The 19,740-nt window shown below is 41.8% G+C and overlaps 1 protein-coding gene across 1 annotated transcript; it reads left to right on the top strand.

The window, feature by feature from the left end:
- The first annotated feature begins 7,989 nt into the window (after window positions 1–7,989).
- Window positions 7,990–19,740, top strand: BAAT (bile acid-CoA:amino acid N-acyltransferase). Its single transcript, XM_065946924.1, has 4 exons — window positions 7,990–8,082; window positions 14,741–15,235; window positions 15,467–15,669; window positions 19,147–19,740. Exons 2-4 carry the CDS (start codon window positions 14,773–14,775, stop codon window positions 19,738–19,740), a joined length of 1,260 nt encoding a protein of 419 aa, XP_065802996.1. The 5' UTR covers window positions 7,990–8,082; window positions 14,741–14,772.

Here is a 19,740-nt window from a genome sequence, read left to right as displayed (position 1 = left end):
GGGAAAAGGAAGATGGGAGGACTTACAGTGAGCAAAGAACCCAAGACTTTTCAATGACCGAGTCCTTGCTGGAAAGAAGAGGAGCCTTTCTACCTGTTGGGTTTGCCATCGTTTCAGAAATGAGAGCTCCCCCTACTGGTCTCCGGGTTGTATTAATATTTACTTGAAGTTTCTGTATTAATTTTTTACAGGTCCCTGGACCAGGCATTGGGGTAGTCTCCATATGAAAGGAGCAGAGATTGGCCTTTCCATGGCTATTCACCTAAAATAAGGCATAGCCACTGTGCTTATTAATGAGCCCAACTTTGCTCTTGACATTTGAGATACATCATGATCAGATAAATCAGCCCTCACCATTCTCTCCTCCTCTCCTATCCATCAGTGCCTTAGGATTAGTAAGGTTATAGCACATATTTGAGGAAACTAGAGCTGAAGCCAGTGAGACGTCTTTTCTCCCCATTGAAAAGACCCAGGGACATTTTCTCTTCATCATGGGAGAAGAAGATAAGAATGTCAGTAGGAAAACATGCAGAGCAAGCACAGACCAGCTGAGGAGACGTGGGAGGAACAACTGGACTCTGCTGTCTTACTTTGGAGTGGGCCACGTGATACAGCCTCCCCCCCACCCCCCCTGTGCTATGCCTCCAGGATCTCTAATCTCCACTTCTCCATGCACCGAGGAGGCAATTCCTTTTCCCACACGCAGCTGGACATGAACATTCTTGGAAGGAAATCCAGAAGTTTCTCAGGAAACACCTTATTCCGGTTGTGACCAGTCATCTCTGAGAAGAGCAAATATTCCTAGAAATAGAGAAGGAATAGGATGCTTTACCAGACCTTCACTTGATTTTCATGGAGCAATAGAACCAGGTGCTGACAAATGGATTTCTTAAAACCCAAATTAATATGCTTTTTAACACAACATTGTAAATCAACTGTACTTGAATAAAATAGATTTAAAAATATGCTTAGTTTTCTCATACTTGAAGATATGCTCATGGGACTTCCCTAGTGGTCCAGTGACTAAGACTCCATGCTCCCAAAGCAAGGTGCCTGCATTCATTCCCTGGTCAGGGAACTAGATCCCACATGCTGCAACTAGGAGTTTGCATGCTGCAAGTAGAAAGATCGTACGTGCCACAGCGAAAACTGAAGATCCCACATGCTGTAACTAAGTCCCAGAGCTGCCAAATAAATAAACAAGTATTTTAAAAAAGAAAGGAAAAAAATATGCTCATGGTTACTTCGTTGGTTTGGAAAACTAGACGTGAGTAAAAAATATATTAAGACAATATGGAAGCAGTTATGGAGGTAACATTGAATCAGCCTACAATCAATAATTTAACAAAAGCTAGCTAAAGAAAATATTTTTATGTGTCTAAACATGTATAGCATTTTTCAAGAGGAGCAATCTAAGATTCACAGAATTTTCAGTTTAGGAAAGTAGTTTTGATGGTTATGATGGTGTGGATTATGTGCTTCCAGATTGCGGCCCAGCAGAGAAGGGGGCAACAGAGGATGACATTATTGGATGGCATCACTGAATCAATGAACATGAGTTTAAGCAGACTCCAGGAGAGATAGTGAAGGACAGGGAAGCCTGGTGTGCTGCAGTTCATGGGGTTGCAAAGAGTTGGACATGACTTAGCAACTGAAGAACAATAAGACTCTTTCTAGCAAAGCACTAGATAGTAAATATTTTTGACTCTGTAGTCCATAAGGTCTCTGTCACTATTATTCAGTCCTACCGTTATAGCACAAAAGCAGCCTTAGATAGGATGTAATAATGATTGTATCCATGTTCCAATTAAATTTTATTTGTGAACACTGAAATTCAGATTTCATATAATTTTTACATGATGGATAATCAAGGTGAAGAGGAATCAGTAGGAAAGTATTCTGAATCATTTTGTAGGTATGATGGGGAGCCAATATAGAATAATAGAAGTAACATGAGGACACTTCAGTTTTATCTGCCTAACCTCTTTATTTTCTCTGCTTTTGATACCTTCTGTTTAGAGTAAAAACATTCCATTCAGTATGAGTGGGGCTGTTAGCCTCCTTCCTCTTTCACTCATAGACGTTTTCACATTTCCCAGACCTGGCCAGTCAGAGTACCTCTCTAGGAACTTTCCTGGTGGTCCTGTGGTTAAGACTCTATGCTTTTACTGTGGGAGATGCAGGTTCACTCCCTGGTGAGGAACTAAGATCTAACCCCAATTCTAACATTAAATAAGATCAAACATTTTTTTGTGAGTTCTTTTGGGGGATCAGGTATTATGTCAATTTTATACTTATTTCATAAAAAGAATTCAAAAGTTTTCCTTCTTTCCTGCAGTAGTTTAATTAGGACAGAAATTATCTCTTTTTAAAAGCTAGTTGCTCTATCCTAGGTATTACATTTTTCCTGGTAATTTTTTAAAATACATCCTGGATTTTTATTAATATTTAGTATATTGCATCTTGTCTATATTATAGTAGACATTTTCAACCAAACAAGTTCTTCATATATATGTATGTGTGTATATATATATAAAGGGCTTCCCTGGTGGCTCAGTTGGCAAAGAGTTCTCCTGCAATGTGGGAGACGTGGTATCGATCCCTGGGTTGGGAAGTTCCTGTGGAAAAGAGAACAACTCCCCATTCCAGTATTCTGGCCTGGAGAATTCCATAGACTGTATAGTTCATGTGGTCGCAAACAGTTGGACATGACTGACTTTCACTTTCACTCTCACTTTTCACTTTCAAACATATATATATATTTGGCATTTTACCTATCAGAAGAACTAGAAACATTTAAGACTAAATTAAACTATATGATAAAATCTAAAAAATACAGTAAAACAAAAAATCCCTCCAACTCTGGCATACTAATGTTGCTAGAGTTAAAACAGAAATTAATTCCATTTAATTTTTTAAATTATATGAATAAAACTTTATAGAGGATCCTGGCTTTTTTCTTATTGTGGCAAATAGATAAAACATAAAGTTTGCCATTTTAAGCATTTTTAGATGAATATATGCTGAATTATACAGTGGCTTTAAGCACTTTCACACTGTTGTGCTACCGTCAGCACTATCCATCTCCAGACCTGCAATACCTCAATCCCTGGTCCATTGCATGGATCGCAGCCATGTGGTGGTGAAGGGCTTGTATAACTCATGGAAGCTATGAGTCATGCCGTGTAGGGCCAACCAAGACAGACAGGTCACAGTGGAGAGTTCTGAAAAAATGTGGTCCAGTGAAGGAGGGAATGGCAAACCACTCCAGTATTCTTGCCTCGAGAACCCCATAAACAATATGAAAAGGCAAAAAGATATGATACCGGAAGATGAGCCCCCAAGGTCAGAAGGTGTCCAATAAACTACTGGGAATAGCGCAGGGCAATTACTAATAGCTCTAGAAAGAATGAAGTGGCTGGGCCAGAATGGAAAGAATGCTCAGTTCTGGATGTGTCTGGTGGTGAAAGGAAAGAACCATGTTGTAAAGAACAATTTTGCACAGGAACCTGGAATGTTAGATTCATGAGTCAACGTAAGCGACATGGTCAAGCAGATGGCATGATTGAATACTGATATCTTAGGAATCAGTGAACTAAAACGGATGAATTTAATTCAGACGACCATTATATCTACTGCTGTGGGCAAAAATTCCTTAGAAGAAATGTTCAGTTCAGTTCAGTTTAGTCGCCTGGTTATGTCCGATCACCAACTCCCGGAGCTTACTCAAACTCATGTCCATAGAGTCGGTGATGCCATCCAACCATCTCATCCTCTGTCATCCCCTTTTCCTCCTGCCTTTGATTATTCCCAGCATCAGCGTCTTTTCCAGTGAATCAGTTCTTCACATCATGTGGCCAAAGTATTGGAGTTTCAGCTTCAGCATCAGTCCTTCCAATGAATATTCTTTTAGGATGGGCTGGTTGGATCTCCTTGCTATCCGAGGGACTCTCAAGTCTTCTCCAGTACCACAGTACAAAAGCATCAATTCTTCAGCGCTCACCTTTCTTTATAGTCCAACTCTCACATCCATACACGACTACTGGAAAAACCAAAACTTTGACTAGACAGACCTTTGTTGGGTAGCCCAACAAATCAACAAGTGTCCAAAATGCAGTACCTGGGTACAACCTCAAAAACGACAGAATGATCTCAGATTGTTTCCAGGCAAACCATTCCTCATCACAGTAATACATGTCTACGCCCCAACTGATGCCAAAGAAGCTGAACCTGAGTGGTTCAATGGAGACCTATAATACCTTGTAGAACTAACATTAAAAAAAAAAGTCATTTTCCTTGTAGGGGATTGGAATGCAAAAGTAGAAAGTCAAGGGATACCTGGAATAACAGGTGCTTATAAAATGAAGCAGGGCAAAGGATAACAGAGTTTTGTCAAGAGAATGCACTGGTCATAGCAAACACCCTCTTCCAAAAACACAAGAAATGAGTCTACATATAGACATCACCAGATGGTCAATACTGAAATCAGATTGATTATATTTTTGGCAGCTGAAGATCGAGAAACTCTATACAGTCAGCAAAAACAAGACCTGGAGCTGACTGTGGCTCAAATTATGAGCTCCTTATTGGAAAATTCAGGCTTAAATTGAAGAAAGTAGGGAAAACCACAAGGCTATTCAGCTGTGACCTAACTCAAATCCCTTATGATTATACAGTGAAGGTGACGAATAGATTCAAGGGATTAGATCTGGTAGACAGAGTGTCTGAAGAACTATGGATGGAGGTTCATAACATTGTATAGGAGGCAGTGACCAAAACCATCCCAAAGAAAAAGAAGTGCAAGAGGGCAAAGTGGTTGTCTGAAGAGGACTTACATGTAGCTGAGGAAAGTAGAGAAGCGAAAGACAAGGGAAAAATATACTCGACTGAATACAGAGTTCCAGAGAATAGCAAGGAGAGATAAAAGAAGGCTTTCTTAATGAACAATGCAAAGAAATAGAGGAAAACAATAGTATGTGAAAGACTAGAGATCTCTTCAAGGAAACCGGAGATATCAAGGGAATATTTCATGTAAGTATGGGCAATATAAAGGACAGAAACAGCAAAGACCTTAACAGAAGCAGAAGATGTTAAGTAGAGGTGGCAAGAATACACAGAAGAACTAAACAAAAAGGTCTTAATGATCTGGATGATAACTATGATGGCGTGGTCACTCACATAGAGCCAGACATCCTGGAGTGTGAGGTCAAGTGGGCCTTAGGAAGCATCACTATGAATAAAGCTAGTGGAGGTGATAGAATTCCAGCTGAGCTATTTTAAATCCTAAAAAAATGATGTTGTTCAAGTGCTGCACTCAATATGCCAGCAAATTTGGAAAACTCAGCAGTGGCCACAGGACCGGAAAAGGTGTTTTCATTCCAATCCCAAAGAAGGGCAGTGCCAAATGAATGTTCAAACTAGCATACAATTACACTCATTTCACATGCCAGCAAGGTTACATTCAAAATCCTTCAAGCTAGGCTTCAGCAGTACACGAACCAAGAACTTCCAAATGTACAGTCTGGCTTAAAAAAGGCAGAAGAAGCAGAGATCAAATTGCCAACATTCATTGGAACATAGAGAAAGCAAGGAAATTCCAGAAAAACATCTACTTCTGCTTCATTGACTACACTAAAGCCCTTGACTGTGTGGATCACAGCAAACTGTGGGAAATTCTTAAAGAGAATTTCCAGACCAACTTACTTGCCTGCTGAGAAACCTGTATGCAGGTCAATAGAACTGGACATGAAACAGTCGACTGGTTCAAAATTTGGAAAGGAGTATGTCAAGTATGTCATCCTGCTTATTTAACTTATATGCAGAGTACATCATGCAAAATGCCAGACTAGGTGAATCACAAGCTGGAATCAAGATTGCTGGGAGAAATATAAACAACTTAGATATGCAGATGAAACCACTCTAATGGCAGGAAGTGAAGGGGAACTAAAGAGCCTCTTGATATGGGTTTGAAAGTGGTGAGTGAAAAAACAGGCTTAAAACTCAACATTCAAAAAACTAAGATCATGACAATTGCTCCCATCACTTCATGGCAAATAGATGGGAAAAAGTGGAGGCAGTAACATATTTTATTTTCTTTGGCTACAAAATCACTGTGGATGGTGACTGCAGCCATGAAATTAGAAGATGCTTGCTCCTTGGAAGGAAAGCTATGACCAACCTAGACAGCATATTAAAAAGTAGAGGCATCACTTTGCTGACAAAGGTCCATATATTCAGAGCTAAGATTTTTCCAGTAGTGATGTATGGATGTGAGAGTTGGGCCATAAAGAAAGCTGAGAACTGAAGAATTGATGCTTTTGAACTGTTGTGTTGGAGAAGGCCCTTGAGAGTCCCTTGGACTGCAAAGAGATCAAAGCAGTCAATCCTAAAGGAAATCAGCCCTGAATATTCATTGGAAGGACTGATGCTGAAGCTCCAATACTCTGGCCACCTAGTGCAAAGAGCTGACTCCTTAGAAAAGACCCTGATATTGGAAAAGATTGAAGGTCAAAGTAGTTGGGGGCAGCAGAGGATGAGATGGTTAGATGGTCAATGGACGTGAATCTGAGCAAACTCTGGGAGATAGTGAAGGACAGGGGAGCCTGGCATGGGGCAGTCCATGGGGTTGCAAAGAGTCGGATTCGAATTGGTGACTGAACAACAGCAAGAACAACTGGAGCCCTGTTTCTTGTGCTTCTCTTATTTATTTATTTATTTATTTTCCACCATACTCCAAGGCATGTGGGATTGTCATTCCCTGACCAGGGATCAAACCAGCATACCCTACATTGGAAGGCTGAGCCTTAGCCACTGGACCACTGGGGAAGTCTCTGTGCTTCTCTTGGAGTCTGAGTAAAAACAGCACTCTATTTCTATGTGTTTCTCCTCAGTCAACCCCCATCCTTGGATCTAGTCCTGGGAATTAGTCACTCAGCTGGGAGCTTTGCTATCCTACCAAGGTACCTCTCATCCAATGTAAGAGCTGTGTGCCAAAACAGCCTCCTCTTGTTCCAGATGTTCCAGTTTGCTCATGACTCCCAATATTGACCCCTTCTCCTCAAGGCTTACATTTCACTTTCAATATATTTTATCGTACCATTCACATTTCACAAATTAGAAAGCTGAAGTCCAAGGAAAGGTCAGTAATTTGTCTGAGGTCAATCACAATGACAGATGTAAATAAAGGAATCAGGGTTCCAATCAGGGTTCCAATCATGGTTCTCTGATTCCAGAGGCTAGCTACACTTCACTGGCTGCAAGAGATGCAAAAATGAGAAGATTTGGTACCCTCCCTCAGGGAACTCACAACCTGGAGGCGCAGTCTGCAGTTTGGTTCATTTGTACATTTTGACAATAGACATTGACTAATAGGATTAACAGTGGAACGGATATCAGGGATTCTTGTCCTGAGGAGGCATTTTTGCATGGACAGGGCTTCAGCCCCGCCTTGGGAGAGTGGTTTGCAAACTGTTTTAGAATCTGTTGTTTTAGAACCTATGTTTTAGAATCTGTTGTTAAAAGTACAGGTCCCAGAAAGTTAACCAAAATCTATCAAGTCAGAATCTCCAGGTAAAGGGCCCTGAGTCTGTGTTTAACTGACTCTCCAGATGAGTCTGAAAACCACACCACTCTGAAGATGGATGTTTGGGACTCTTCTCCAAAACCAACAAAAACGTGCTGCCTAAGAGACTACTGACTTAGGGGAGGAGATAGGGAAGGAATTGAAGCAAAGGAGAAGAGAGCTAGGAGTTGAGAGAAGTTCAGGGAAGAGGCATAGAAGCCAGACCTATGTGATGAAATGAAAGACTCCACTATGAAACACTTGGATTGAAAGGCACGCCACCTGAACTGAGTCTTTGCCCAGAGCCTGTGGCAGCACGTGCTGATAACCCTGCCCCTGAGAACTTAAAAAAAAAAAAAAAAAGTCAGCTGATTGTTTCTATGGAGATAGTTTCAACTTTGACCAGTAGGCTGAGGTATTTTGAAGGATCTAAATTAGCAAGCAACAGGCAAGTTTCTAGTGCTCTTCGCTGGCTCAGTAAGGCACCTCGCTCCGGACTGCTCCCTACAGCTGAATTCAGGGTGAGTCAAGTAGAAAAGATCTGCTTTCTGATTTCAGCCACAGGGCACCCTGGAAGGCTGTTTGCGTCTTGCTGTGTGTATTTTGTTCACTTCAGTGGGTAGCTCAGTTCTCTGAAAAACCAGCAATTACTATCCCAGGTGGTTTATTGTTCAAATGCAGATTGATGCTAGCTACTTCAAGCTACCTGGAAGACTGTTTAGGAGACTGTCTTGGAGGCAAAAGGGCTTTACTGCTGGCTCAGACGGTAAAGAATCTGCTTGCAATGCAGAAGAAAGACCCAGGTTCAATCTCTGGGTTGGAAAGATACCCTGGAGAGGGGAATGGAAACCCACTTTGCTATTCTTGCCTAGAGAATCTCATGGTCAGAGGAGCCTGGTGGGCTATAGTCCATGAGGTCACAAAGAGTTGGACACAACTGATCAACTAACACTTTCACTTTTACTTTGGAGGCAAAATGCACACTTGCCTACAAAAGTCAAGATCCAGCCTAATGTGACTACCGGAGAGATGTTTCTTGACTCAAGGAATATTTTTCTGGGGTTTATAGGAGGAAGAAGTGCTGGGGTGAAGAAAGAAAAGCCACAGGCTTCTAAAGGGAATGGAATCTTTGTTTCTTGATTAGTGATGGTAATTTTAAGTTCCATGGGAACTTTGATCTCTTTTACTCTTTGCTTCCTGCTTCTGATGTGTTGATGTCCTGCCAGTTCTTGACTGCCTTTCCTCTAACAGGTCAAGGTCTCAAATAGTGCAGGCTTGATCCCCACCCTTCACCCTGGGACTCTGGGGGGTCTGAAGCCTGCTTAGCAATGTGGGTTTCAGCTTTCGGACCCTATCAGGTTGCTTCCATTTTGCTGAGGGTTCCCTCTCTACCACTACATATGAGGCAGCTGAGTTTTTGTTTCTTGCCCTCCGGTTGCTTTCTACATTTGGTTTCTTTGACAGTTGCCAGTATACAGGGTCCTGCCTTCTGCTGCAAGGAAGTGAGGAAATCTGGAAATTTTATGCCATTGAATTTTGAGGAATTTTGCATCTTAAGTAGCCCATAAAAATTCACCTGGTCTTCTGTTCTATCTTCACACTGTCTCTGAGATATGTCACTCATATTTTGGTATTTCTATTTTACCTCATTTTCCTTCTTCCTCCAGAGGGAGGCCAGTTGATACTTTTTGCCTCAGAAAAGGACAGTACACCAGGAAGAGAAAACAAAGATCTTTACTTGGCCTTTATGGTGCAATATCCTAATGGATGACCTGAATTCCAGAAGTCACAAATGGGTGTGTTTCATTTGGTCCACACCTTGGATTGATTTTTGTTTGTTTGGTGGTTGTTGGGTGGTTTTGTATTCATGTATTTTTTTTTTTTTTTTTTTTGTATATAGAATACATTTGAGTACCTATAGATGGGCTGGTAGTCTTAGGTTCACTACAGTCTTATATTTTGTTCATCTCTGGTCTTTATCTATAAATTTATATTACCTGTCTGACCCCAATAGGTGTATGAATTTGGAACCCCTGGCATCCATTGTAAAATGGGTTTAGAAGAATGCATCATCAAGTAAGCTCATCATCAAGCATTCTCAGTCACTCAGTCGTGTCCAACTCTTTGCGACCCCATGGACAACAGCCTGCCAGGCTCCTCTGTCCATGGAATATTCCAGGCAAGAATACTGGAGTGGGTTTTCATTTCCTACTCCAGGGTATCTTCCTAACTCAGGGATCGAATCTATACCTCTTTGAGTCTCCTGCATTGGCAGGCAGGTTCTCTACCACTAGCACCACCCATTGGGTCTGCATTGGTTCAGACAGTAAAGAATCTGTCTGCAATGCTGGAGACCCGGGTTTGATACCTGGGTCAGGAATAGAAATTACTCTGAATCTAGAAAAATAGAAAAAATTTACATTTCCTGCATATGTGGGTTTGTGGACTATAAAGTTTAACTCTACTGTTCCATTACTAGTTCCGCCATATCACGGTATATATTAATATTTAACCAAAGGGCTTTAGAATTAAGGAACAGGAAAGATAAAGGTATAATCAAGAAAGAGGGTATACCAGGATATATATTAATATTTAACATAAGTCTTCAGAGTTGGGGAAAGGAAGAGATGAAGTTAAAATCAAGAAAGAAGTAGGAAAGAAAGCAAGAGGGAGGGGCCTGGGAAAGAATGAGCTTTCACGAGTCTATCCTCATTTGGGGAAGATAAGTAAGGTGTGTAAGTACGGAAGGATGGCACTGGTTAAAATTCTTACTTCACCATTAACAACATAGGCAAGGTTGGGTAAGTCATTTAACTAGCTGAGCTCAATTTTCTAATTTACAATGTAAGGATAATAATGATTTTTTTTTTTATTCCCATAGATTTTTTGTGAGGGTCAAGATAAATAATAAACATAAAAGGGTCTAGAAAAGTGAAAAGGCTTTACTATGCAGATTCCTATTACCCAGTGACAAGCCTTTAGTAAGTGTTCAGTAATTGTTTCCTATTACAGAAAAAAGGGAAATGAGGGGGGAGAATTGAATTTCAAAGGCCACTTAAAATAACCAACCCCATTACTTGTCAAATAATTGTGATATTCGATTTGTCTTTTCCCCTTTCCTGGAGTCACTGCTGCGTTTTTTAGTTGTTAAAGATCATGCCCAGTGAAACAGGACCACTTGTATTACCAGCAAATTTCCCTCTATATTACACCAATAGACTTTGTTCTCTTCTTTATCTCAGTCCACAGAGCAGAGTGGGGTTTGGAGGAGGTAATTCAAGGAGGAGAGTCACTCATCAACACAGTGTCCTCCTCTCCACTAAACATTGAGCTCACTAGCCTTCACAAGCCCCCGCTAATTGCATCTCAAACTTAGAATGGTCTCTGGCTATGGTCCTTTCACACAGTACCCTATGGGGCTAAACAACCAGGAATGGAACTGCTTAGCCCCGTCCTTCACCTCATACTTGGAGTTCAAAAACACATGTAAATCCATGACTGATTCATGTCAATGTATGGCAAAAACCACTACAATATTGTAAAGTAATTAGCCTCCAACTAACAAAAATAAATGGAAAAAAAAAAAACCTGTTTCTCTTTTTTTCCAATTAAGAGCTCTTGTGGAAACCCTAATGACATTTTGCACAACCTCAGAGTTCCTCAGAACCCCAGATTTGAGAATCCCAAATCTTCTTTTGTAAGTGTGTGTGTGTGTGTGTGTGTGTGTGTGTATACATGTGTATGTATTGGGTGGACCAAAATTTTCATTCTGGGTTTTCTGTAAGATATTAAGGAAAACCCAAATGAACTTTTTTGCTAACCCAATATTTGAATCTTGGATTTTTCTTGTTTCTTGAATTTATAAGAGAGTGTTATATAAAGAACAGATGACACAGAGGTTTGATTAATCTGAGGTCCGAGAGGCTTACAATTAAGTTCTGCAAAGGAAATCTGTCAAACTTTGCCTTGGATCCCTACCAGATCTTCCCGAGACCTCATCAGCCTGCGAAAGGCGACTTTGTTTAGCTCACGTTCCAAAGGCAGTGACTGTGGGATTGCTGATCACGTGGCTACTTCCTACTCTGTATGTGGCCAAGAAACCAGAGACACCATTCACAAGCACACATTGTTGACTTACCGAGTGATCTCTCTCTATCTCTCTGTTTCATGTGTTCTTGGGAGAATTCCTACTTCTTACAGGAACTACCATTATAATCTAATCCCTTGCATATACCTTGTTGTAAATGGCAAAATCTAGACCTGGAATACTAATGACCATTACAGGGAATTTCTGACAATTCAGAATCAATAGCTTTACACATTTAACAGGAGCTCCAAAAAAATTAGGAGATAAAACAGTAAGTATAGTCAACTAAGTCCTGAGACCCCAAAACAAAATTCTAAGAAAGATTCCTTTCAAAGACTGAAATCTTCTGAAACCTATCTTCTGGCATGTCTCTTTCCTCTGATGCTTATTTCTGTAATTGCAGACCTTCTTTCTTCAGGGGCTTCTGAGGATAGGAACAAACTAATTTCTGTCTCTGTCTCTCTTTCCTCAAATGTCCATACTCTACCCCAAGGCTGGTTTTCTGTGATAATCTGGATGCAGTGTCTGTACTTTATGGATACACTCACACAGAAAGAGTCCAGGGACAGGACTAGTGTGAGGTAAGAGGGCACCTTGGGTGCAAAATTTCAGGATGTCAAAGGCGAGGCCATGCAAGTCAACTCTGCTACCAAAGTTGGTACCCAACTTTGCCACCTCTGCTTCACCTTTAGTCTTTATCTTGATAAAGGGACTGGTGAGCTCTGAGTCCCCATTCCATATTGGTAAGGGAGGAACATTCCAGGCATATCTTGAATCAGGTGACCAGTTCTGATCCAGTCAGCAACAGCCCCCAGGAAGGAGGTCACATTGTATAAACATAGCTATGAAGTGTCCATCTCTGGGCTTAGGGGGCAATTCTCAGATAAAGAGAGACCATGACTTGTAAAGAAACTCTAATATTTTACATTACAAAAGCACTATATAAGTAGAGTATCTTCATTACTTGTTTGGTGCTATTGTTTTTCTTGCTCCCATTATGAATTTCATAACTCTTAAGTATGTACAATGTATAATTTACTACATGAGTAAGATTTCCTAAAGTTTTAACACATGGTTGCTGCCCTTGAGTTTGCAATCCACCTGGGAGAATGAGACCAGACGCAGAATGCATGCAGGAGAGTAGTTATGTTAAGTAATTCAAATGAATTCTATTTGAAAATAAAATCTGTAGTGAGTCACTATTATACGGAAGTTTTGAGAAGGAAGAAGAATGTGTGGAATAAGGCTCTCAAGTACCCTTTCTTAATGATTTCTTTTTTGGGAAGAAAGAAATAGCAGATACAAAGAGTTATAGGAAGGACCAGATCAGAAAATACCAAGGGAGCCCTGAAATGTCACACAGGATATGGGGTGTTCTTATTCATATTACATGTCCTGTGTCCCTGAGATGAATGAAAGACCCAGGAGGTTTGAATTGATGCAACCTCCTTCTGTGTAGAACTCTGCTGGTATTAAAGGAAAACATTCACAATCTTTCTATTTATTCCAAATTATTCTATTGATCATGAGTTTTCAAATGGTCAGTAATACTGGTTGTTGATGGGGAAACAGGTGAGAGGGAGTATATCCTTTGCGGAAAATTATTTTCTTTTAAAAATTGTTTTGCTTTTTAAATTTTTGGCTGTGCTGAGAAGTTTGTGGAATTTTAGTTCCCCAACCAGGGATGGAACCCAGACCTTTGGCATTGAGAGAGTGGAGTTCTAACCACTGGACCACAAGGGACTTCCCAGAAAATCACTTTTTCGTAAAAGAAGCACAAAATGTATTTTTTCCTTGACCCTCTCTTTCCTCTGAAGATCCCCTTTCAACAGTGAAAAGCTGAGCATTAAGACCCCTCTCCTGCCCCTGCACTGCCAGACCCTGTTTATTTTCTCCAGAATCTTTTCTGGTCACAAATATAAAGCCTAAAGCCCTCACTTTGCATTCCTCCATAAAATAAAATCAAGGATCCCTTAGAGGATCAAACTTTCTGAGGGGACACCTATTACTACAATTTGTCTGAAGATATTGCTGGAAAATGATGCATATCTATATCAAAGTCTCCTGTGAGAAATTTCTTTTAGGAAGATATTGGAAAGGCCTCACTTTTTCCTTTCCGTTGATAAACTGGTAACCCTTTCTATGAGAATAATTAGAACAAAACGACTGACAGGTTGCCTTTTTCCCTTCGGTTGTCATTCATTCAGTGTTTCTGATTCTAGCTCATATTTTCTCAGATCCTATTTTTATTTTATTATGTCTCTGTTACTTATAAACAGGTTCAAGCCCTTTGTGAATGAGGTATATAAGAAAGGAGAGAAAGAAAGAAGAGAGTGAGGGAGGAGAATACCCCAATTTTGCTCATAAAAGGGCAGAGTATGAAATAGCTGACCAAATGCATATTTCATTCTCTTTGCTACAAACAACATTTGATATTTACCACCCCACTGGAAAGCCATAGAAGCCGATCATGAAATTTTATTTTCCCTGAAGAAGAACAAATAATTGGAACTCTGAAAAGAGCTGGTGGTTGGTCTTACAATGGCAGGGAGGGGTTGGAAATTTGAAAAAGTGAAAAAGAAATAATACTATAACATATTTCTTGTTTATGTAGATAGGGGAATTGAAATGCAGCACTGAAAAAAAAAGAAAAGAAAGAAAAGAAAGCAGCACTGATTCTTCCAGGAAACCCTTAATCATGCTTTACCCCTTGGAGTCTAACAAACACCTGTGAAACAGGTCATCTGGGAATGACCTCAGCTGAAGAACTGAAGCTCAATTTACTTAAAACCACAAAACTAAGATTTCCTTCAGTGCTGTAATGGCTAAGACAGGAGGCCGTAGTGTTAAGACCTAGCTTGAATTTCCAGTTCTACTATTAATTATTTACAACACTTGGGCATGCCACTTAACCTTCCCCATATGTAAAATGAGAATAATGAGTACGCTCTGCACACCTTATTTTTCCCTCCTCCAAATGTTCTGTGTATTTTGTACTAATCTCCAGAAGTCTTCTGGGCCAGTGTAAGCCTTGTCTGAGCCTCTTCCTTGGAAGCAAAGTCTCCAACTCAAAGTCTTCTCTCCCACTGCAGGAAACACCACTTGGTCCCTTTGCCTGCTGCCAATGTTCCAGCTGACAGTCACCCCGGCAAGTGCCCTGGCAGATGAGCCTGTACACATCCAAGCGACGGGCCTGCCCCCACTGCAGATGGTGACCCTCATAGCGACTATGAAGGATGACAAGGGGAATCTCTACCGGTCCCGAGCTTTCTACAGGGCTAACGAGGCTGGGGAACTGGACCTGAAGCGAGATCCTGCCGTGGGGGGCAACTACATGGGGGTCCATCCGATGGGCCTTATCTGGTCCCTGCAATCCGAGAGGCCTTTTGCCAGGCTAATTAAGAGGGATGTGATGAACACACCCTTCTGGATCACTCTGGATCTATATGACTCAGTTTACATACAAAAGGTAGGCGAGGTTCAGCCCAAGGCCACCCAGGTGCTGCAGCGCTGGTTCTCCAGCCCTGACCTGGAGCGGGTGCCCATCCGAGAAGGCCGAGTGAGAGCAGCCCTGTTCCTGCCTCCAGGTGAGACTCATCTTGGGGGACCTAGAAAACACGGTTGGTGGGGATAAAAGCAAAAACAAAGGGCATCCAGTTGTTGAACTAGGATTTCCCACAATCTTTTAAAAGTAACAAGCCGTTTTGTTGTGTATCAGAGTGAAATTCATTCTGCTTGGCTTGTACTTTTACTGTTATCTACTCAGCCCTTCTGACACTCTTTCTGATCTCATTTTTTTCTCTTTTTGCTGCTCTTAGGGGAAGGCCCATTTCCAGGACTCCTTGATTTGTTAGGGGGCATCGGGGGTCTTGTTGAATATCGGGCCAGTCTTTTGGCTGCCCGTGGCTTTGCAGTGCTGGCTTTAGCATATTTTGCCTATGATGACCTGCCCAATCAGCTGGAGGAGGTGGACCTGGAATATTTTGAGGAGGCTGCCAACTTGCTACTAGCTCATCCCAAGGTACTTAAAATACTTTTCATTTTACCTGCCAATATTATAGCAAATATATATATATATCACAAATGTCTGTTTTGCCTATGTTACCAGTCTGTTTAGACTGGGGCACAGCACACTGAGTTAAAATTGGGGATAATAACATCAACCCTGTAGGATTGCTGGGTTGATTAGGATCAGCTTAATGCTTACTGGCACAGAGAAGACAATAAATATTGGGTATATTATGATCCTCTTCATTTTCTAGTTCAAAAAGGTTTATATATTAGGTATTTCTTGAAAGTGCTGCACTTGATATGTCAGCAAATTTGGAAAACTCAGCAGTGGCCACAGGACTGGAAAAGGTCAGTTTTCATTCCAATCCCAAAGAAAGGCAATGCCAAAGAATGCTCACTCTACTGCACAATTGCACTCATCTCACATGCTAGTAAAGTAATGCTCAAAATTCTCCAAGCCAGGCTTCAGCTATACGTGAACTGTGAATTTCCAGATGTTCAAGCTGGTTTTATAAAAGGCAGAGGAACCAGAGATCAAATTGTTAACCTCTGCTGGATCATCGAAAAAGCAAGGGAGTTCCAGAAAAACATCTACTTCTGCTTTATTGACTACGCCAAAGCCTTTGACTGTATGGATCACAATAAACTATAGAAAATTCTGAAAGAGATGGGAATACCAGACCACCTGACCTGCCTCTTGAGAAATCTGTATGCCAAGGTAAGAACTGGACATGGAACAACAGACTGGTTCAAAATAGGAAAGGGAGTACATCAAGGCTGTATATTGTCACCCTGCTCGTTTAACTTATATGCAGAGTACATCATGAGAAACGCTGACCTGGATGAAGCACAAGCTGGAATCAAGATTACCGGGAGAAATATCAATAACCTCAGATATGCAGATGACACCACCCTTATGGCAGAAAGTGAAGAAGAACTAAAGAGTCTCTTGATGAAAGTGAAAGAGGAGAGTGAAAAAGTTGGCTTAAAGCTCAACATTCAGAAAACTAAGATCATGGCTTCTGGTCCCATCACTTCATGGGAAACAGATGAGGAAACAGTGGCTGACTTTATTTTTCTGGGCTCCAAAATCACTGCAGATGGTGACTGCAGCCATGAAATTAAAAGACACTTACTCCTTGGAAAGAAAGTTATGACTAACCTAGACAGTATATAAAAAAGCAGAAACATTACTTTGTCAACAAAAGTCTGTCTAGTCGAGGCTATGGTTTTTCCCGTGGTCATGCATGGATTGAACTATTAAGAAAGCTGGGCACCAAACAATTGGTGCTTTTGAACTCTGGTGTTGGAGAAGACTCTTGGGAGTCCCTTGGACTGCAAGGAGATGCAACCAGTCCATCCTAAAGGAGATCAGTCCTGGGTGCTCATTGAAAGAACTGATGTTGAAGCTGAAACTGCAATACTTTGGCCACCTGATGTGAAGAGCTGACTCATTGGAAAAGACCCTGATGCTGGGAAAGATTGAGGGCAGGAGGAGAAGGGGGCGACAGAGGATTAGATGATTGGATGGCATCACCGACTCAGTGGACATGGGTTTGGGTGGACTCCGGGAGTTAGTGATGGACAGGGAGGCCTGGCGTGCTGCAGTTCATGGGGTCACAAAGAGTCAGACACAGCTGAGCGACTGAACTGAACAGAACAGTTCAACCTGACGTGGTAGAACAATCATATCACCTAATGTTTATTAACTGATTATTTGTTAGACTCTATGCTATATACTTTATATGTACCCTTTATTTAATGCTCATAATTACTAGATGAAAGTACTTTTGACATGATCCTCATCTTTCAGGTGAGAAGGCCTACCCATCTCAGTTGAGTAAGATGCCAAAACTCCACAGCCAGTTAGCGACAGAGCCTTCGGGCAATGTCTTGGCTCCAAACCATTGTCATTCTGGCTCCCAGAATTGTATCTTTCTCCCCTGGGAGAGCCTTGACTCTTCTCAAGAAGAGACAGGATATGTTTCCTATTGGAGCATCACCAGTACTCCCATTTTGTGTTACCATCATTATAATCAAATAGATGTATGACTTTTTCTAAGCGTATTTTGGCTCTTTTTAAAGGATTGCCTATAAGGAATTAAATCCCAGATAAGATGTTTTCAACTGAATTTTTTTGTTTTTTTCATTTCAAGATTTAACTATTTGTGACACTTTAGGAGGAGAAAGGGCAATTTCCAAAATTCAATTTGTGGTTAAATTCAGCAGAAGAGGTTCAATTTCCACCTCTGCCCCTTGATACTGTTGTAACCTTGAGCAAGACTTAAACTTCCTGAATCTCCATTTTCTTGGAAGGAATGAGATGACATGTGTAAAGCACTTATGGAGGGCCTTGCATATAGTAAATGCTCAATAAATACACCTCATCACTTGTGCCCATCTGGCTTCTTCCCTTTTCCTTTTCCCATACCCTCAATCCATCCCAAAGTGTTTTAGGTTCTCTCTCAATACATTATGGCCTCTTCTTCCTCTTGGCTGATGTTCTAGTCCATTCCCTCATCACAGCTCACCTGTTATTCTGCAACAGTGCATCAGTCAGCTACAGCCCTCCTTTCTCACTCCACGTGGATTGTTCCCAGATGTGGTTGCACACTGGATTTCCTTGGCCATAGTTTATAGTATCAGATTCTTGGGGCCACTCAGACCTATTAAATTAGCTCTCAAAAAAACTGGATCTCAGAAAGTTCTGATTTTAAAGTCCCCCCGCCCCAGGTGATTCTGATGATAGAAAGGTGCTGGGGATACAATTGTGAGCAAAGTAAATACACAGGGTTAGTATGTATTTGCCATTGATCATGCAGATTGCCCTTCCTTTCCTCATTCTTCTCTCAGACTTCTTCCCTTCCCACTGCTCCCTCGGCCCAGCACAAAATTAAGGACTCCCTCCTGTGACCCCTGCTTTGCCTACTGGACTGGGTACTGAAATTCAGTTTATAGAATCCGAGTCTTTCATCTTTACCCTCCCAATGCTTCTAGGATTAGCCTTTAGGTTAACCAATATGCAAATCCTCTGTAGCTGTAAAATGCCGTTTAAATAGGAATTACACTTACCTAATAGTTGAAAGAACCCAGGACACCTCCTTTTCTAGCTGGAGAGAAGAATTTGATTCTTCAGAATGTTTACCTGCCTCTGCTTGAATGTTGCTGGTGCATTAGACCCTTTTTGCTTTATATAGAACTCTGCTTTTGATGAGCAGTTTTAGTGTCTATTGTTTTACTTGATCTTCATAGCAGTCATGCAAGGTAGGTAATATTATGACCCGCCCCCTCTCCCCCGTAAGACAATAAGGCTTAGGGAGTGTAAGTAGATGATGATCTCTCTTGGTCTCAGAAGCTGGTAAACCCTAGTGCCAGGACTCCCACTCCCCATTTCCTGACTCTCCCGGTTATCCCAGCTTACTGGCCTGTAGGGCAGCTCCTTCTCAGAGAATGGCGCTTAATGGGTTCCCTTCACTGTGTCCTTCAGGTCCAAAAGCCGGGAATTGGAGTGATATCTGTGAGCAAAGGTGCAGAGATCGGGCTGGCCATGGCCTGCTACCTCAAGCAGGTGGCAGCCACTGTCTGCATCAATGGGACCAATGCCATCCATGAATTTCCGCTCAGGTACAAGGATCTGGTCATAGCCCCCATCCCCTCGTACCCAGAGCGCATGCAGGTCAACGTGGAGGGCGCTGTGCGCATCCGCCACTTCAAGGGCGACCCGCGAGATGAACGGAATCAACAGAGTGTGCTTCCTGTTGAAAAGGCCCGGGGCCCAATCCTCTTCGTCGTAGGCGAGGCTGACGAATGCTTCAATAGCAAGGAATACGCTGAGCAGGCGCTGGAGCAGCTGCGGAGGCACGGGAAAAGCAGCGGGAGGATGCTGGCCTACCCTGGGGCGGGCCACCTGCTGGAGCCACACTACGGGCCGCTCTGCTACATGTCCTGGAGCCGCGGCCTCTTCCTCCCCATGCTCTGGGGCGGCGAGCCTGAGGGCCACGCCGCAGCCCAGGAGCACTCCTGGCAAGAGATCCTGAAGTTCTTCAGGCAACACCTTGTTTTAAGCAGAAGCACACTCTAA

The sequence above is a fragment of the Muntiacus reevesi genome, chromosome 10 (genome assembly GCF_963930625.1).
Source record: "Muntiacus reevesi chromosome 10, mMunRee1.1, whole genome shotgun sequence".
Classification (NCBI taxonomy): Eukaryota; Metazoa; Chordata; class Mammalia; order Artiodactyla; family Cervidae; genus Muntiacus; species Muntiacus reevesi.
The sequence above is the reverse complement of the archived record's forward strand: the minus strand, read 5'-3'. Positions and strand labels throughout refer to the sequence as shown.